At 39.2% G+C, this 21278-nt stretch overlaps 2 protein-coding genes across 4 annotated transcripts; one reads left to right on the forward strand and one right to left on the reverse strand.

Moving 5' to 3' along the window:
• Nucleotides 1-331: 331 nt before the first annotated feature.
• On the reverse strand, nt 332-5214 carry amacr (alpha-methylacyl-CoA racemase). 2 transcript variants are annotated; one of them, XM_072454743.1, is made up of 6 exons: nt 4939-5214; nt 4713-4856; nt 4152-4312; nt 2269-2455; nt 1544-1949; nt 332-416 (listed from the first exon to the last, which is right to left on the reverse strand). In XM_072454743.1, the coding sequence occupies exons 1-6, from the start codon at nt 5183-5185 to the stop codon at nt 347-349; spliced, it is 1215 nt and encodes a 404-aa protein (XP_072310844.1). In that variant the 5' UTR covers nt 5186-5214; the 3' UTR covers nt 332-346. The 2 variants fall into 2 exon arrangements, with proteins under 2 accessions (XP_072310844.1, XP_072310843.1); XM_072454742.1 differs by lacking the exon at nt 332-416 and having other exon boundaries at nt 1462-1949.
• Nucleotides 5215-11772: 6558 nt separating this feature from the next.
• On the forward strand, nt 11773-21066 carry LOC140367958 (lysosome membrane protein 2-like). 2 transcript variants are annotated; one of them, XM_072454755.1, is made up of 13 exons: nt 11773-12020; nt 15045-15202; nt 15601-15748; nt 15890-16081; nt 16157-16248; nt 16551-16670; nt 17519-17697; nt 18675-18793; nt 18931-19004; nt 19073-19124; nt 19199-19351; nt 19487-19525; nt 20384-21066. In XM_072454755.1, the coding sequence occupies exons 1-13, from the start codon at nt 11898-11900 to the stop codon at nt 20492-20494; spliced, it is 1560 nt and encodes a 519-aa protein (XP_072310856.1). In that variant the 5' UTR covers nt 11773-11897; the 3' UTR covers nt 20495-21066. The 2 variants fall into 2 exon arrangements, with proteins under 2 accessions (XP_072310856.1, XP_072310857.1); XM_072454756.1 differs by lacking the exon at nt 19487-19525.
• Nucleotides 21067-21278: the final 212 nt, after the last annotated feature.

Below are 21278 nucleotides of genomic sequence, written 5' to 3' on the forward strand. Positions count from 1 at the left end.
ACAATGCCATTTATTTTTTGAGATGTTATTTTGTGGGTGACATTTCAGATTTTGTGAATTCGGGGTCAGTATCGAAAATTAAGGAAAACGATAATACACATTTAACTTTGTGGGTCCTGGGAGACTGCCCATCAAAAGTTACAAACATATGTATAGATAATTTATTCAGTACAGTACATAAGACTATAGTATAACTAATAATGTAAAATTCACAATACATTTCCTCCCATCAGGGCAACTAAATGACATTCTGAATCACTGCCCTTTATGCACTGCAGGCCTATTTGATTTCACATTGTGCACATTCAGTGAACAGGCTATAGTGTCATACCTTGTGCACCGGCGGTCAGCTGGTCGAAGTCATGCCACACACATTCTTCAGATACCTGCTGCACTCGTGAGAGCACAGTACACTTCTGAGGGTACAGAAACACTACAAAGCTCAGTATGAATAGAAGGCACTGTTGTATAGCGCACTACGAACACATCACTGGGGCTTCTTATAGTTACTTCTGGTTTAGGATGGCTTTATTCAAAAATCCATTCTCTAGTGAATACAAAGTACATAATCAACGCAGATACAGAGTTGATATTATTAATGTTTTGGCATACACGGTGGTGAGCTGGTCTTTTTAGTTTTGGATGGGGCAGAAGGTGAAAAAAGGTCATATTAAAAGAGAGAAGGCAGAATACCCTTTTGCTCAGGTTAATTTTCTTCACATTTTAAGAGCACTCACAAATATATAGTATGTATAGAATGTAGAGTAGTTTAGCAGGGAAAACATAATTAAGTAAGTTTAGGAGATAAACTATTTTCTTTTAAGTTTTTTGGTCAGTTTGTTCTCAACATGTATGTGTCCAATAAAAAAGTTTTGTTACTAAATGTATTTTTGTCTTAGGTCTTAAAGTAGCACCTACAAACGCAAAACTTTAAAATTATGTCCTTAAAAAGATTTTGATGGCTCGTAGAGGATAATATAAATTATAACCCTGACTTATTAGTTTTAACTCCAATAAATCTGGCAAATAATTAATAAGATACTTAAAATCCCTTCATGTAATGTAAAAAGAAATTCAAACCTGGCTCTATCCATTGTTCATATTTGCTGTACAGTATGTTTGCCATTTCACATAAAGCAGCTTGTTTATATGAAAACATTACAGGATGAAAAACATATACACTTTTGTCTTATAATTAAATAAGTAAACTATGGAGGATGGTTTCAATTTGATACTTCTAAATCTTATATATTTTTTTCTTTTTACCTTAAGTGTCTCACCTTCAACAGGATCATTGTGTCTGTTTTGCTTTATTTGACAGGACAGTCTTAACATGAAAGGGGGAGAGAAGAGGTATAGACAATCAGCAAATGTCAAGAGCTGGACTCAAACCCACGACTCTACGGTGGCAGCGACTACACATGTGCAATGCTCTCAACCTTTGTACCACCAGCGAAGCCCTCGCTTTCATCTTTAAAAAGGTCCCATGGTTCTGTGGTTGAAAAAGCCTCTTCAGAGAACAAACGATGGCAGTAATAGTTACAACTTAGACTTAGCGGCCTGAGACTCTACAATGCCTGCTGTTTGTAACTGTTCTATCTCCTCTGCAGTGAAACCAAACTCCTCCAGGACTTCCACCGTGTGCTCTCCGATCAGAGGATCAGCTTGAAGACATGGCTCAGCAGGCGTTCTGTCAAGGAGCGGCGCTGGCCTGGGACTCTCCTCCCCACTGTGGTCTTTGATGAACGACCCCCTCTGCTGGTTATGAGGGTGCGAGCCCACTTCTTCAAAGGACAACACAGGAGAAACACACGCATCTGTGCCTTCAAATATTCTTGTCCACTCCGCCTGGGTTTTGGATGCAAATCGCTCTGTGAAAACGTGTCTGACTTCAGGCCAGTCATTGAAGCTCATCTGATGTGGTAATTCTGCAGAGTCCAGCTCCAAACCTAATCAGAAAAATGTATTAGAGCAAGTAGCTACAGCTAGTTCTGCTCACAAACTGTTATCAGCTCTTATACATCATATTCCTACAGATCTTTTGCTTCGACGTGTAACAATAAATAAACATTTAAAACATATTTTGAATTTTACGTATGATGTGAACACTCCTTGAAGACACTTCATCATAGCACATTAAATATTGAAATAATGCCATAAACTAAACTAAACTAATCTATCTATGAAGACAATTAAGTTTTCATTTATTTACAATTCAGTTTCTTGATTAATGTTGTATTGAGTGATTGTAAAAAGAGATATACAGACCCTTAAGTAATTCCTTGTAGAACTGTGGCTCGATAGCACCCACAGCCAAGTATTTTCCATCTGCAGTCCGATAGGTATCATAAAAAGGGGCCCCGCTGTCCAACATGTTCTGGCCTCGAGGGTTAGTCCACATGCCAATACGATTTGATTTCCACACAAATGAACCCACATAAGCAGCGCCTTCAACCTAAACAGCGTATGGAGAAACACAAGCTTAATTTTTTTAATGAGTTTTAGTCATTGTTCAATCAGTGTCATTAATACAATACATTGAGGACAAAAATGTAAATGTATCTGCATTCCATTATTGCTTTCCCTGAATCTGTGGACCGATGAGGACAGTGTTGGTTTTCATTCTATCGCTTGTAACAGACTGTTGCGGTCAACATGGCAGATTTTTTTCTAAACTGTTATTTAGTGGCGTTTCTGTGCTTTATAGAAATCACTTCTGGTGTTAGTCATGTATAGCTCCTTTGTGACCATCTCACACCAAGCATAGATCACCTGTTCCCTGGCAAAAGAAAGGGGAGACAGAACTCGTCTCTGTAAAGTTAATTTGAAAAGGCACAGCACAAGACACTTATTTATTTATTTGTCTATGGGAGTTTTTATTTATTTATAGGAGATCTTCTACTGAAAGTGTTTTTCAGACTTCCTATAAGTGATCTGTTCCTCTGTATCTACCTCTGTATCTACCTGCATTGCACCAATGAAATTTCCCCATGTGGGACAATAAAGGAATATCTTATCTTATCTTATCTTATAACTACTAAAGGTTGAAGGTATAATTCTAAATAAAGTACACAATATTTAACTAACCCACTACAAAATGATGGTATAATGATGCAGAGTCTATAATCTATAAAACACAAGTCGAGCTTCAACTTTTATGAAAAAGTTGTAAAAAGTTCAGCTTTAGAGAGTTCATTAGATTGAAGGAGATTCATTGTGTCCAGAACATGTCAAATACTAGAGCTGGGTTTCGATTCAAATTTCAAGAATCGATTCGATTCCGATTTTACGTTTCAAAATCGATTTTTTTCGATTTTCTTAGATTCCATCGGATTCGCTCCGATTTCGATCTGATTTCCGATTCGATCCGATTTCGATTCGATCCGGGGGTTAATGTTATTAAAAATGAAAAATGTATTTGAACCGTTTCCTTCACTTCATGACTGTGTAGAGAAGCAACATATTAAAACTAGTATTATATCAATATTAAACAGCAAATCTTACAAGTATTGGTAGTTACTGAAGGCTGGAAGAAGGTTGAAAAGGTTAAGGGTCAATCTACCTTCAAGAAAGATAATTCAGGACCATAAATGGAGGACATCATTGAGGTGACTACATCTGGATTCCTACTGGGACACTAAACAATGCATTATTATTATGCTTGAAAATAATTAAGAATTCACCCAAAAGCAGTTGCTACCAAAAGCATTTTTATTTTAAAACTGCTCACACACTGCCAGTACTGAAACTGGAAGTATAAAATGTAAACGTTGAGCATTTTTCAAACTCACAAAGGACATACTGAGGGAAATGTAGAAAATAATTTTAATTTAAAAAAAAACAATCTTTGGACGTACAAATCGATAATCGGTCATTAATATGCGAATCGATTAAAAATCGGAAAATCGATTTTTTCAACCCAGCTCTATAAATACTGTGGCATTCAGACTTTGATCAGAGTTTAAATTACGCAAAGCTCAAACCAAACATGGCCAAAAGGTTTTATGGGAAATCACTGCCTCCTAATCATGGATTAAACAAATAAAGCGCTCTCTATATTGTCTTTATGTGGGACAATAAAGGATTATCTTATCTTATCTTATATACAACAAACTGCCTACATTCTGTCACTACATGCCACACACTCTTACCATACTGGCATCCACGATTTGGCCTTTCCCGGACTTTGTCCGTTCCAGCAATGCCAGAACGATCCCTAGAGCACAGGAGAGACCCCCACCAGCAAAGTCTGCAACCAGGTTCAGTGGAGCGTAAGGCTTTTCAGTGCTGCGTCCCAGGCGTGACAACAGGCCTGCGACATCACAAGACAAAAGGGCTGAAGGACAAGTTTAGGAGAAAGAACAAAGCCTGATCTGTGGCTTTGTTCCAATAATGATCAACGTCTGTGTCTAAAAGTAATTGTGTTCCTAGACACTATGATAAGTATTTGTTACAAATGGCACACAATTCATGAATTATAGACTAGATGATGGTTCTTTCACCAGGCGTCTCTGAGGATTTTTCATTAAAGTAATATCAGTGAGGGGGAATAGCAATAAGTGCCAACAAGACAGAATCACATAACAACAAGCTTCTCATCTTTCAGTTCAAACCTCAACTAACCTAATCAATTTAATGCCATCTTATTATTACTAGTGCACTACAGCATTCGGACACTGAAGTCTATATCTGCACTTGTTCCTAGTTATTACCAGATATTGCAAGGTAGTTGATGTCATGTCCAGCAGCAAGAGCTAAAGGTCCATGTTGTCCATATCCTGTTAATCGGGCATAGATGAGCCGAGGGTTTTCTCTAAGCAGTTCCTGTGGCCCAAGCCCTAGTTTCTCCATTACACCTGTGGGTCCAAACATCAGTCAAACCTTAATGTATTTACAAGGCTAAGTACTCTGAATAATAAAGGGTTTGTGCCCTCTGACCTTTCCGATATGGTTCAAGGACAACATCTGATTGGAGACAGAGCTTCTTGAGCAAGCTCACTCCTGCAGCGCTCTTCAGGTTTATAGCCAGAGAGCGTTTCCCTCTGCCCTGTGTGTCTATGGCCATGGCCGCCTTGGTACGGTCAACACGGATCACACTGGCACCAAAGTCGGCCAGAATCATGCCACAAAAGGGTGCTGGTGCAAGGCCAGCCAACTCAATCACCCGCACTCCAGTCAGGGCCATGCTCAAAACCTGAGAGAAATATGGACATAAATCAATTATTAGAACTCTCCCAATGCAAGCAAGACCTTAAACCAATGTGCTACAGAAATGTGTTATCTCTGTTACCTGCACACAAACGGCAGGCTATATTTAAACTTTAGAAAGAGAAGTTGAAACACAAAAGCCTCAAAGTACACACCAGACACTAGAATAACACTAGACACTAATAACACTAGATTACTTTTTATTTAAATTCTTCTAAATGAGATTACAACCTGGTTATGAAGCCTTACCTGCAGGAGGATATGAAAACACAGAAGGGAAAAGCTGCTCGGTCAAAGCGAGGGTCAAAGTACAAAAGGCGGAGGAAAAGTGCACCACGTGACTTTCCACTGCAAACAACAAATTCATTTTTTATGTTAGTTTTGGTTATTATAACTAAGCTAACTATGCGGTTACTGAACACCCCAAAACTACTGCCCCATCAATCACAACACCACTTTGACCTGAGCACGAGTGAACTGGCGTCGATGCATTTAGCTTCTTTCTCGTCATCAATAAAGCTTACTATCGCTTACTTTGTTATTCCTCCTGCAGTGGCGTTTGTATTTACGCCGTGAAGCCCAAAGTAAAAGTGACAAGAGCGTGTTGTTGTGATTTGCTGTGGGGGGAAAAGTTATCCCCGTTGCCACTGTTCACCGAAACTTCCGGGTGATTCTTGTGTGACATTAGCGGGGGGTTCTGGGAAATGTAGTTGTTAAAACGATCCAGGACCTTATCTGACGTTTCTCGTGACAAACGCTTCATGCTTATTCTTAAGTGAGCTTGTTTGCAGCATGTTTGGGGCGTGTCGAAATAGGAGAATGTTTTTAAAACTCAAGACGTGACACTTTCCAGAACTTAATGACATTTTGGCGCATCGATCAACATCTTAAAAAAATGCAATTCCCACCAATTCTGTGCTCTGAATAGAAAGATGATTGCACAATGCTGAACCATTATGACTTCCTAATACAACAGGGAGTGTTGACCCATGAATACCACGGATCTATTTGTGTGCCAAAAGTAACTCTGCAGCTCCACTCAGTGTTCAAACAGCCCTGGAGAAAGACTCCACTACATTCTGCACTCCCGACCAGTTCACCTGAATTAATATATGTTTATTCATTTATTCATTTGCATGGGTATCAGAATAAAGAAAAAGAACAACCGTTACCATAGCAATTAACAATGATTTGCAATTAACAAGTGTTTGGTCATATCTAGGGCCGCGGTAGCCATTTCGGTGCTCAGTGTGCCCCCAACCCACTTTTAATGTGTACAAAATACAGAGGAGTTTGATGTAATACAAAATTAATGCGACAATTTCTGAAATTAATTAAATTAATAATCCAAAGTGTGTTCTGGGGCCTCTCAACCAACTCCTTGATTCACTGTAAAAGAACAGTGCAGCTGCAGCACAAATATGTGTCATTCAGTCCAAAAGGCCTGGTGAGGTTGCTGGTACCCTTTGGAGCACTTGATGCCCTACACACTGTGCGTTATGTGCGTAATGGGAGCGCTGGCACTGGTCATGTCAACTTGTCAATGTCTGATCTTGTCTGATCTCTCTCTCTTGCAGGGATGGTCAGTACTTGGATGGGAGACTCCTGGAGCACCAGGTACCACAAGGGGGCTGTAGTGCATTCTAACATTGTGTCCTTAGGCACAATGTGTTCATGTGTGCTGGTGAGAGTGAAAGTGGGACGATGAACGCATTTTAGCCTAAGGCTACAATTTGGAGTGTTTACAGCATGTGACACATGTATGTTTGTTCACATCAGAATCAGAATCAGAATCAGAAAGGCTTTATTGCCATTGTCAATGAACAAAATTCACAAACATAGGAACTTGTCTCGGCGATTCAGTGTAACATACAACAATGAAAAAGTAAAAAGAGAAACAATTTAAGTTTACTATGGGATCAGAATAACAATAAGCTATCAGATAAAAATAAGAATACAAATACAAATAAAAAATAGGCTTAATATGTACACAAAACATGCATTGTCCCAACAAAATAATAATAAAATATACTATTTTGAATGGGTATAAGTAAAAACAAAAACATGCTTTTGAAAGAAAATACAGATATTTTGGTTTATGGTTAGTATGGGCGACATTGGCTCGGTTGGTAGTCATATCCACCAACTGACCTGCAAGGATTGGGGGTTCAGATCTCAATCATACTGTCATTGTGTCCATGGGCAAGACACTTAACCCGCCTCACCCCTATTGTACATCGAATGTGAGTGGTTATTTGATGAAGATTTTTGAGTGCTGCTATATCAATGTGACAATTATTGTTTTATGTTTTTAATGTCTCTGAAGTTACAGGACCTATCTACAAAAAAAAGTTCTTTGAAGTTAATATATATACCGTCACGCTCCAGGTCTTCTCCAGCTCCTCTCTGAGGCCTTGGTATTTCTATATATATACATTTGTGAATTTGTGGATTTGTTCAGATTTCCCAGAGTTGTATTGGCCCCTCGATCTGAAATCATGACATCATTAAAGTGTAGCATGGTGTTGCTGCTCTTGGGGATCTGTTTGTCACAGGGTTAGAATATGAAACCTTTGACCGTCCTGAAAAACCCAGTTGTCTGTTACACATTCCAGAGGTCAGAAAAGCTATTTTTTGACATTCACACTTGCTTCTATCACTTATGTCTCTGGTCACGTATTACACAATCACTGCACAAAGGGCGAGTGAGTCAACGATGCACTGACTGGACAAAAGTTTAAAATACTACTTGGATGAACAAGATATGGCACATTATTAATTAAATACCCAGTAGCTCTTTTGTTTGTGGTCTTAGAGAAAATAAATCATCAACAACAAAAAGCAACTTTATTTTCCATGCCTTTTATTATTGTTATTTTATTATCCCATTGAGTAACTTGTTTTCATATTATTTCACAGGTAAAAAATATGGGCTGTATAGACTCTTATCCACGAGTGAAGGCTCAAAGCTGAATATAGAAGAAAAAAGTCTTCCTCTTGTGCACAGAAGTATCCACAGTGAACTGTCATAATGAAATGTGAGGAATTACCATAAGTCAATCTTTGTAATTTTGGTGCGGTCCAAGTTTTACTGTTTCGTATCACGTATCCTCAAATTGTGTGTGAAATAAACCACTAGGAAGCCAGATAAAACCCACGTCTGTGGCGCTGAACAGGATACATCCTGTAATAGATTTGTCTGTAGATGCGTTCACAATATGTTTTCAGTTTTATAATCCTATTGTTTTTACCAACTCTGTGCATGATCTCTTGCAACAAAGATGTTTTTTTATTCTTTTGCATTCCAGTTGTAATGCTATGACAGTTAGATTCTTCCAGTCATTGGCTGTTATCAGTTTTAACAAAAGGGGGAAACTGCAGGAGATAGTCTGTCCTTTAAGTTCCATTTTGAAGGCCAACCAAAACTGATTTGATTTGTTTTGGCTGTGACACAAAATATTTGTCTTTTGCTGCCTGTTACAAAAGCAGTGAGCAGTGGATTTCACCAAATTAAATCAAGAGCATTTGTTTAAAAATACCTAAATAAATTGTGTGTGCTGTGTTGAGACGGATTCTTTGAAACTGTATTTAGTCACAGAACATGCATCTGCATTAAATGTAATTAACTTCTGAATACCACAAAATAATTGTACAAGAATGCAATTATTAAAAATGTTTACACTGAATATATATTTACAGTTGTTGGCCCTGCGACGAGTTGGCCACTGTCCAGGATGTACCCCGACTAAGGCCCGAAGTCACTGGGATAGGCTCCAGTCACCCGCGACCCCGAAAGGGAACAAGCGGTAGAAAATGGATGGATGGATGGATATATTTACAGTGCATGTATATGGTAACCCCTAAACACTTTGATCTCTGAGGGAATGTGAGTAGATACAATATTTTTAGTTGAATAATATTTTGATGTAGCCTAATATACTAAAATGTATAATGAAGTAGAAGGCCCCAATCAGAGACGAGAGTTGAGAATTAGCACTATACTAAAATAAAAAACATCTTTATTTGTATGCTCAAAAATCTTTCTGTTATGCTCATGATCAAAACAGAGTTCCTGGGTCTGAGGAGGTCACGAGGTGAACAGTGATGGATGACACATTATTTATGTACAAAATACGTGCACTCCGACATAGAACACTTCACTTGTGTCATCCTGGTCAATTCTTGTTGTGACTTATTTCATTACTTTGGTGTTGTGTGCAAGGTGAACTGATACTACTACAACCACTCAATACTGTGGTAATAACTAACTAATTATATTTCTGTGGCCGTGCATGCAGTGAACGGAACCATCTGTTGGGACGACACGCGTGACCTCAGCATTAAAAGTGTGAGAGTTCAAGGATTTGCCAGCCTGTTCCACAACTCCCGTGGAACAGCTCCTGTGGAACACTAAACTCACAAAATCCAGTCCTAAAATATAAGTAAGTAAGTACATTTTATTTGTATAGCACCTTTCACAGACACAAAAACACAGAATAAAATGATAAAAAAAACACTTACAGTGAGCAATACACATGGTTGGATTTATGTATTTGAATCAGTCCCAAAATCAACTGTAATTAAAAGGCCTGACTGAATTGAATAAAAAGGTTTTGAGCTGACTCTTAAAAGCAACAACAGTGAGTCCAGTGACCGTAGGGAGAGTGGAAGATCATTCCAGAGTCTGGGCGAAACGCCATAGAAGGATCTGTCTCCTCTGGTCCCAAAACCAGTGCAAGGAACCAACAGCAGTTTCTGATCCAAAGACCTCAGTGAGCGAGAGGGAGTGTACGGTTTGATCAGATCATTGATGTACAGAGGGACCTGACCATGCAAAGCTCTAAAAGTCAGGACTGTATCCGGTAGGAGACCGGCAGCCAGTGAAGAGCTTTGAGACTGAGTGAAATGTGGGCCCTTCTATTTGTGCGTGTCAAAATCCTCGCTGCAGCGTTCTAGACAAGCTGCAGACGAGAGGGCTCCTTCTTGTTTAGACAGGAAAACAAACTATTACAATAGTCTAAATGTGAAGGGACAAAAGCGTGGATTGTGAGTTCCAGATCATTTTGAGACACGATTTTCCTGAGTTTAGAGATTTTCCTCAACTGAAAGAAACAGTTCCTAGTCAAGGACATGTCTTTGTCAAAGATAACCCCTAAGTTTGTAAGACTTGGTTATGCAGACGGGCTTAAAACACCCAAATACTGATTTATCCCTGGAATGGCATCATCAGGGGCAATAATCAGTGTCTCCATTTTGTCAGCATTTAGCTGCAGAGAGTTTTTACTCAGCCATTGTTTAATTTGCACTAAACAACTGACTAAGGTGTTCAGCCTCTGGATCTCAGAAAGCTTAAACGAGCAATATAGCTGAATATTGTCAGCGAACAGGTGGTAGGACACATCACTAAACTCTTTAATGATCTTTCCCAGGGGGATTATATAAAACAAAAATAAGACAGGACCCAAAACGAAGCCCTGAGGAACTCCACACAAACTAAGATTGTAAAGTTATGGCAAGGGGAAACAGTATATTAATAACATTATATTAATAATCAATTTGTTGCCCTAAAGCAAAAAGACTAATAATTAGTATACCAAATGGTTATCATGAGCCCGTTCTGCAGGTCAGGCCTATAGCCCATGTCAATTGTCTCCTAAAAGCAATTCAATGAAGCAACATCCTATTTAAAATGAGAGAACCCTGATTGCACCTTCCTGTTGTGTAAGTAAAGCTTTCAAGTTTTAAATGCCTTTTTTCCCAGCAGTGGAGCCTATACAATGGGAACTACAGGGGGACAGGAGGGACAATGGATATATTTCCTTTTAGGCCTCCCTGTTTTTAAAACTAGGACAAGACATGGAAAAGATGATTGATTTTGCTTTTCAGTAAGCCTTGGCGCTTATAGTAGGCTAGTAGTCTTTGAATGTTTGAGGCTATACTTCATTATCAATACATGCAGAAGACCAAATAACGCTTTAAGCCGTCTATGGGCAAGCAGACGAGGTGAATCTTGCTCAACCTTCATAAAAGCTAAAATAGGACCACCGTGCAGGGCTGCTGTATGTCCTTGGCACATGTTTTATCTCAATCAATGTACTACAGGCAACAGGGAGCGAGTCAACTGCAGATAGGCTCAAATAAATGCCTAGAGACTCACAATTCAACTTTTCCCATGCTGAATACATTTTATTCAAGCCTAACATTAGTATAAGTGCAAAAGTACTAGACCAACTGTTGCATTGTCTGAGTCAGATGTAAGTTCACTAAACTGCACCACGCGGAAGAAGAAGCATCACACTGTATCTGATTGGTTAGATATATATGTCACTCTGTTTCAATAAAAAAAAAAAGTCGCGTGACCATATGTACCCTATGGGGGGGGGGCTGCAGCTGACCAATCCGCGGAGGCGCGAGGAGGGAGGGAGTCTCCGCTGCTACTTTGCGGCGCGTTATATTGAGGGCTTTTTCATTGAGGTCACAGCGCGGGCCACTCGAGTCTGTCTCCGGCGGTCCCTCGACTCTGCACGAGGAACTTTCTCTTCAACTTTTGCAGCGTAAACACAATCCACAAGACGCTGTGCCAAACCGAGGGAAGTGAAGCAGCAGCAGCCGGTGCAGGAAGGTGAAGCAACATCACGCGCGCTTCTCAAAACCGCTCATCCTTTGCTTGGGGCCGAGCACCTGCAGCCATGACCCGGAGATCGTGCGCGATTTACGCAGTCGGGGTCATCTGTGCGACCTTGCTCATCGTCGGAATCGGTTTGGTTGTGTCTCAAACCTTTCGCACGCTGATGCACAACCGACTCAAAAAGGTAAAGTTCTGGTTCGTGATTCACGCAGTGTTTTTTTTTTTTTTGTCTTGCCAGCGTGACCCCGACGTTAAGGTGAGGTCGTGGGTGAGGTCGTGGGTAAGGAGGCTACTACATGATAATGTGCGGGCTACAATGCTGGGATTGTGCTCTTTGTTTTGCATACAAGCTCCAACTGAAAGCCTCTCACTCAGCGGTTAAGATCCAGTTGCTTAATTATTGCTTTTTATTTACTGGCGCAAAAGAGGGCCGTTATTTTACTGCAGCGGTGTGCTACTAGTTGCACACTATCCAACTTGTATTTATCTTTAAACTCTTGTTAACCTAATCTTAATCCACTGTGTAAATATGTGTTTTAATGTGTAATGCACCGTAACCTTTTATGGTGCTCTTCCTGTTGGCCATTAAACACTTCTGCATGTGTGTGTGTGTTTAAAGTTCTGGGCAGGTCAGTGGAGTCACCTCGTCCGCAGCCTTCATTGAGCCTTGTAATAGTCCACATTTTTCAACTTTTCCAACTATGCATCTATCCTTGCTTCATTAGGACCACCCTTGGAACCCACACTTGGATGGTTTGCTTGGATTCAACTCTTTTTATTGTCCTTTAAGGGTTTACCTTTCCTCCGTTTAAAGGGCACAGGTAGAAGCCTCGTGATCATAATCCTGCTCATAAAGGCCAATGCCCTCAAAGTTTCTACACTTGTTTCCCATTTGCCAATTTTTCAGTGGTTTGTTCAGAGTTTTATGGACTGTGCAGAAAGGGACAACAGTGTGTGCGGGGTGTATCAAAGACAACAGACCAAAAGCCCGTGTAATGTGAGGTCAGACAGATTGTTTTGGTTGCCATGTACCCTGTTATATGATGGGTCACAATGACAGCCTGGGCACATATTCGTTTAGTGATGTGGGCTAAATGCAGAAGTGGGGGGGGGATTTTATCATCAGCAGTCAAAGGGCCGCAAACTTCTTTCCACACCAAGCTCAACATTTGATCACTTAAAATAATGTAAGCACAGGACCATTGCCTAAATATAAGAAATATCTTGAAAGCAGGAAAGCCAAACACATCAGTTCCTCAATTGTGGTGGACTGCGACGATTTTTTTAATCTATTTATACGTTTTGCTGAAATTAGTTTCAGGCGTGACCCTTGCTCGACTTGGAGACGTATATGATTTATTTCAGGCAGCTCGTGTTACAGCTTTGCCCACTTCCACCAGTGGGAAGAATCCCATTCCATGGATTTTCTCCCAGCAGTTCACCGCATGTGTGCTGAGCTTCTTCACACATGCAAAATGGAGTCAGGATCAAGTCTTTACTGTGACAAGTACCCTTTTAACATGGCAGCTCATAAAACAATATTGAGTCCAAATAGGTGCAAATATGGTGCTATTAATAGACACATGTGGCTAAACAATGTAATTATGGCTCACATTCAACTTTTGTGGTAAAACGTAATTTGAAAGACTAAAACAATGGCATTCTGACCTCTATAAATCTACAGAGTTCGCTTCAGTAACACTTCTGTATAATTAAACAGAGCTATGACATGGATGGCACTAAGGATGGGATCCAATTCAATGGTTGGGTTAGTGTTGGGTGTGTGGCTTGTACTGCTGAGACAAGCCCATTTCCAGCATGCAACCAACCCCAGCGAAATGCCTCACACTGTGCTTCGTATTATTCTGATCAGATGTATTTTCCTGCCCTTTACCTTACATCAAAGCTCTAGTAGTATGTTCCTGTGTGTACACCTGCAACTAGTGTTTACATATAAGGAGTGGTGCTGGTGGTCTTCCAGCTATTTGTTTGTATTTTATTTAACTTATAGACTCACTGCTGTACAAAGCGGGGAAAATATGACAATGAACAACTGTGCGTTCTTTTATTTAATCCAAGATGACAGCTTTATTGTCCTTGTCTGCTCAGCTAAACCATTGTCTCTGAATAAAAGCAAGGGTCCCCAAAGCAGAAGGGGGGGCGAGATAATGGGACGTGCGGGTATTTTCAGTTGTTAAACTCTTTCTCTACCACCAGCCTGACACAATTGGGCCAAAGTGAAGATTTTACTGGAAGCTTTCTAAAAGGACATAACAATCCTCCCCACCCCCCAGCTCCCTGTGTTTTCTAATTCTTCAGAGGATCCCTGCGGAGTAAGAGACTACCCTTGTCCTATAAGGCGTCTGAAGTTTGCACTGCTGGGCCAAACTTAGTGCCCAATGTGAAAGCGGGAGGATGTATGTGTGTTTGTGGCGTTGTCAGAGGAATGTGGTCCAGATCATTGAGGTCACTGTCCTGCTCTACCACTGGGCATCCAACGCTCCACATCACATGATCTACCGGTCTCTCTCCCTGAGTAGTTGTTGTCATGGGCAACCCTGACTATCCTGTTTTCCTGGCGTGCGTGTGAATGTAGTGAATAGGTCTGTGGAAGGGATCCTGGACACCCCTAATACCATTCATGTGTGCCACCGGGGCTCCAGTCAGAAATGCAGACTCTTTTTACTCAGTAAAAGAGGTGAAATATGCTGCATGTATTAAATGGCGTATTAGCCTAATTAGAGTTAGGAAAACAATGGGGAAAAAAGATGTGTATTGGGGCGAAACGAGACCCAATTCCCACAAGACAAGATGAGACACATTATATGACTCAAGACGAGATTTTGACATAATTGTTAAGACGTGAAATTGTGCGGCCAGTCATTATAGCACTGCTTATGGGAACCAGTGTTCATCTTTTTTCTTCTTGAAATAATATTCCTCATGTGTGCACAGTTGTGCATCAATTTTGAGTGGTGGTGGTGGTGGTGGTGATTTTACTCTTTTACAATTTTTATCTTGTTTTATAGTTTATTTGCTATGTTGACTATTTGGGTTTATTTCACTACGTGCAGCACTTTGCAAACCGCTTTTGTTTGTAAAATTTGCTATAGAAATAAAGTGGACTGGATTGGATATAAAATCAAGACCCAATCTTAATAAATGTTCTGTTCAACATGAGTAAAGTGCATCTGCATTGTGTCTGCAGGAGATTGTTTTGGTGGAAGGCAGCCGCGTGTTTGAATCATGGAAAAGACCCCCTCCCCCAGTATTCATGGAGTTTTTCTTCTTCAACATGACAAATGTGGATGCATTCCTGGCAGGGGCCAAACCTCAGGTCACGCAAGTGGGACCTTATACTTACAGGTAGGATGCAGATGTTAATCTCTCCACACAATACTGTGCTCAATTCCCAAAGTGATCAGGCGAACTATCCAAAAGCGTCAGATCCGGTCGTTGTCTAGGCCAGTGGTTCCTATCCTTGGGGACAGAGCTTCCAGGGAGGTGCCATTAACTTTTTCTGGACATTATTTTTACAAATTAAATTGTAATAATCACACAAACATGATAAGAAATGGTTGGTGCAATCAAAAACCTAAGTGCCGTTTATTTGCTTATTAATAATATTTTTTGTTGCGTGGTTCATTTGTGAGGACCACAATTTGCTCAGTCATTGTTGTTGATTGGTTGTTGTTATGTTCTCACATTTTAAAGGACTGTTATGAATGTGGGGAAAAATATATACTTTTTTTCTCTTTCTCTAGGGAATACAGATATAAGGACAATGTAACTATGGTGGAAAATGATACAAAGGTGTCTGCATACAACACAAAAAGCTTTGTGTTTCTGAGAGACAAGTCTGTTGGAGATCCGTCTGAAGACAGCATTACCACAGTGAACATCCCTACCTGGGTGAGTCTCATCTAGCCTGTTCCTCAACTTTTGTCCATTCTTTTCCATCTTTATCCTGAACATTAACATTTACCTTTTCTTTTGTTTACGGACATTTTTTTTATATTCACTTAACATTTTTGTATGTATGTGTGCTTACAGGCTGTAATGAACAAATTAAAGGGGAATATTTGGAAGTCATCAATGGTGTCCTTCTTGATGAATTCCCTTGGAAGTGGTCTCTTCACCACACGTACTGTCAATGAGCTGCTCTGGGGCTATGAAGACCCACTGCTCGCACGTCTTGCTGGAATGAGTTCTGATGTTGATAAAATATTTGGATTAATGGTTAAAGTATGTATTGCCTTGCTTTTTATCATGTAAATAGTATCTCTTTGATGTGTATTGTAAATTCTCTTCATCTTTTAGAAAAATGGAACCAGTGATGGGGAGTTTGTGTATCATACTGGTGAAAATAACTACCTGGATTATGGCCGGGTTGTGACCTGGAAAGGCCAGAGGTAATGCCATTGTTTCCAAAAAACTCACTTAACACAGTATATTGCATGTTGATTTTGGCATCTTCCTTGGGCAGGGCCTCCTTTTGCCTGGTGTGCCTTTTCAAATGGCTTTTAGCAACCTCATTTGCCCTTCATTATTGTTTTAGGTTCCGTTGAGACCCTAATTACACTTTACCCATGAGAAACAAGACTTTAGTGATAATATGTGTTTGATCATAAAAGCATTCTTTCATCATCAAGATTGATATGATGTAGACAAAAACCTATCCTTAAAGTGCTTTCTACTTTTATGCCGTTTGTAGCCAGTTGTCATTTTGGACAACAAACCAGAGCAACAGCATCAACGGATCAGATGGAAGTGCCTTTCATCCGCTGATAGACAAAAATGAACGCATCCAGATTTTCAGTCCAGACCTTTGCAGGTACAGTAATCCTTTGCAGTAGGTTTGTCTTATCCCACTGATAAAACAACCCTAAAGAAAGATGCTCCCAACAAACCCCTTTCTAAATTAATCATATGGTCCATAAAAATACTTCTGTCATTATTCAACTCCCAACAGCATTTCATTTTGATTTTTCATTTTATTAGGGAAATGCACAAAGCTGTTGTCTGTCTCCTAAATAAGTTATGTCAAGTGTCAGACTAATAGCAGGATATTTATTTGGAATGCATGTGGGATGCTGTAGTTATTCTACTCGTTTGGAGATACAGCTGCAGACCTTTGTCTGGAGTCCGGAAGTTATCTTTGCAGGGCCTGAAGTCTATGTTAACATAACATCCTGATCATTTACAACATGCTTGGCAGGTCAGCGCTGTTGTATTTGAGCCATATCAGCTATAGTGGAAGGCCTTTAATAATAGTAAAGAATGTATAATTTTCTAGGTGATCCCTCTTTGAGTAATGGTGCTTTGTGAGTGTTGTTTATTTTGGCTGCGTCGAGTTGTGTGTTAAAGAAAGATAGAGAAAAAAATGACAGTTAATTAATTACTCTACAATTGTAGAGATTAAGAAGAATGCATTACCTACATCCTCCTATTAATGTCAAAAGAACAGTGTATTTGTACAACTAGCGTTTGCGTGTTAATAATCTGGTGTAAATTGGTGTTTAACTTAAAAAAGTTTGTTTGGAGACTGTTCTCCCTTTATATTTATTAGTCTTTTAACAGTTGATGTGCCAGACTAGAATAGGAAACCAGCTTGCCTCACAGCCCAGAGTATAAAGCATTACATTTAATGATGAAACATGTCTTTGTTCCTGTTTTCACCAGGTCAATCTACATGGAGTTTGAAAAAGATGTGGAGGTCAGAGGCATCCCAGCTTATCGCTTTACACCGCCTCGTTCTGTCTTTGCCAGCAGAGAGGAGAACCCAGCCAATGAGGGCTTCTGTATCACCCCACAGGAATGCCTGGGAACTGGCCTTCTTAAAGTCAGCCCCTGCCGTAAAGGTTTGTCAAATGTGTACTTTTGGTAAATACAGCTGTGCAAAATATATATTTTTTAATTGGAAAAACACAGCTGTTAAATTAAAAAAAATATCTAACCTAATATGGTAGTATTTGATACATAGTATTTGATGGATCAATCAGAATCAGGTGACCGGGCTTACCGCCCCTCTGCTACTGCACCAGTCAAGGTCAGGTGGGGCCAGGAGAGCTGTGTCACATGGGCTATTTACAAAGAATTAATACAATGACAGAGATTAGATCAAAAAAGGACTTGACATTCTTTATAAAGCTGTTTTTACAGGTTAGTGCAAATTGTTTTTCTAAATTCAAATTCAAAATTAAATTAGCAACAATTGTATTAGCATTTAAATTCTGTTTTATCTACCGGAATGTGTATTTGGCCATGTTGTAAAATAATGGACCAGACGCCAGCGGCTCCGAAAAAGACTGTCTTTTATTTCCTGACTGTCCCCAGCAGGAGAACAGCATTAATTTTGGTTTGATTAGACTCTCTCAAAAACATTTCAAAGTCCTTTAACATATGTCAGGTAGTAGTCACGCTACGTGCATGTGTGCTGGTGTGGTGGTGACCTTGGAGGTTGTCACAGGAACAGTGTGCACACTCAGGCGACAACAGATGTTCACTGTTTGTGTTGTGTCTCTTGCCAAACACAGGAGCAGGAAAGTGTTAACCTCTGCCCCACTTTAACATGAACCAACTATGACTTTGTCTATGACCCTTTTGTTGTCGTCAAGTGTTTTTGCAGGATAGTTAACTCGCTTCATAACAGATACAAAAATGGATTGACAATGTATTAAAAAATGGTTGTTTTCTCTTTTCTTAAACTGCTTGCTCAGTCTTTCTGTCCGAAAAGGTGAGTTCCAACATTGTACACAAACATTTGTCATGTTAGTGAATGTGATTTTGTCTGCTCTGAAAATATGGTAATGTCTTTTTTTTCCCTTTTCTTTCACAGGTGCCCCAGTGGTAGCTTCTTTTCCTCATTTCTACCTAGCTGATGAAAAATATGTGACAGCCATTGAAGGGATATCTCCTGAAAGAATTCACCACCAAACATTTCTTGACCTTAACCCGGTATGTGACCAGGCTAACTATATTGGATAAAGCTACTACTACCCCATCTAGAGGTTATTTAAAGCAAAGCTGAACTGTGCAACACCCAACTGAATGCAACGTTTGGTTATCATCACTTAAATCGATTTTGCTTTCAGACAACCGGTGTGATTGTACGTGCAAACAAGAGAGCACAGGTCAACATCTTAATTAACAAGATTGGTGGATTTATGTAAGTGTTGGTATTATTAACTACCACAATTCTAAGCATAAATTTGTAACTTTGTTTTTGATTTCTAGAAAAACAAGACCTCTAAATGAAACAATCATTCCTGTGATGTTTCTTAATGAGGTAAACTTGTAAATTGAAATCAAATGTATTGATGAATGTTTTTAATTGTTTTTATTTATTTTCCTTCAATGCAGAGTGTAGTGATTGATGAGGCATCTGCTGCCCGAGTGCACAAATTACTTTTAATTGTCACTCTTATGTCAAATTTCCCCCTGATTATTGTGGCTCTTGGAGCCATTATGCTTGCGGTCTTAATCGTCCTCCTTGTGCAAGATCGTAAACAGAAGGTAAGTGACCTGAAGAAATCTATAACTTGTTCTAATGTTGTTCGATTTAATTATTTTAACCTGCTTTTATGGTTTCTGTTGCCTACACCTAATACATTTTCCTTTGCATGCATTAATCTCTCTGTCTTTGTGCAGAATGGAGCTAACATTATGTTTACCAAGGCTCTTTATGCTGTAAGTGTTACTTTGCCTACTGCATGCTCTAACAAGAAGTGCATTGAACTACTGTATGCTATTTTCTATATCTGATCTGCTATTAAACAAAATGAACAAGTAGAGAAAACAAGACACAGATAAGGAGTAGTAGTAACAACAACAACAACAACAACAACAAAGCATCTATACAGGCATATACTGTTCAACATACTGGTATTTGTCCCACCTAAACCAGTGTTTAGCAAATATGTATATTGTCAAGTTTTCCATTTTATAATTGTCCATAGTCATTGTTATTTGAGCCCAGTTCTTAACAGTTGTGTCATACATTTATTTGTGAGCCCTTTCCATGCTGCTAAAAGGTATCAATCTATTGTTGTCATTAAAGGAATTTTAAGTCCCAGTTATATCAAGTCATTTGGGAGGCCAATTTATTTATTTATTGACCAATAACAAGGTAAAAAAATATATTTTTCAAGCGGCTTTAGTCTTGTATTTTTGATATTGAAAATAATTTGCAGTGATTTATGAATCTTGACAGATTTATAAAGAGTCAGATAATAAAAATAAAAAGATAATAATGGGCTACCTGAAAGTCCCTGTGAACACTTCGACACGGTTGACAACTTAATTACTTTCAAGAATTCGTTTGAAATGTGCATTTATTAGTAAGACAATCTCCTTTTTCCTACTTATTTATTAATATATTTGGCAGAGTGGCTCTTAAGATCAGTTATACATTTATATAGTTTAGATATTATTCCCCTTGAGACTTGTGAGTTATTGGCTTTCATAAAAAAATAAATGGGGTTATAATACTCAATGTTGCTTTGTCTGATTTTCTGGTTCTGTTTTTTTGTACCTCTTTTTCTTTAGACTCCTTCTGAAGATGACACATCATACACTCCTGTTAGTGGAAAGGAAAAGGAAGACCCACAAAATGGCACCTACATTGGTTTGACCCCTAAAGTTGATGCCCAAGCTTGATTTTATGATTCTTCAAAGAGTGGGCTCCATGTGGTTTCCATTTTTAATGCATCCATTCTAAACAGAATATGTCAGGGGATATACCGTGTAGGTTTCTTCTGTTGAAGTTGTAGTGGTTCTCAACCAGACAGTGTTATTGTTGTCACAGTGCTGTTGTGTATTATACTTATTGGTTATCTACCAAGATTGTTTTATAGTATTTTCTAAGAAATGGACCACTATGTAACAGCGACACATAATGTAAGTCAAGTAACTGTGAAATTTTAAATTATATATGCCACTCTCAGGGTGGCAGGAACATTAATTTACTTCTGTATTATTCATCCAAAACTAAATACAGTATTATTTTGTTTCAATTACTGTTATTGTTACTGTTATTATGGCTTTCCTGAGCTGTTTGACGGTAGTGCTTGATTGTTAATATGAGAAGCCCAAAGCTGGCACATGTGTAAATATTGTATTGAAATCCAATGCAAAGTGTAGAACTGCTGACATTCCTGTCGTGATGGGAATGGCTATTACACCTGCATTTCAGTTACTAGTGTTTTGTTATATGAATATTGTAAATATAATGGATTTACTGGTAGTTTTAGCGCTTTATTGTTTTCTAGTCTCTACATTAACCTTGCATCAAATAATTGTGTGTCAGTACAAACAGAGCGCCAACACAACGTGTTTAAAACATTTAATTTTTTCTATATCATTTCACCTTCAAGTGTAACACGTCAACAAAATATCAGCCTTTGGCTGCTGCACCACTGAGTTTAGTCATTGTTACTGATGT

Source organism: Eucyclogobius newberryi, unplaced genomic scaffold (assembly GCF_026437365.1).
Source record: "Eucyclogobius newberryi isolate DKJ021-1_F unplaced genomic scaffold, fEucNew1.0.hap1 SCAF_2, whole genome shotgun sequence".
Taxonomy (NCBI): Eukaryota; Metazoa; Chordata; class Actinopteri; order Gobiiformes; family Gobiidae; genus Eucyclogobius; species Eucyclogobius newberryi.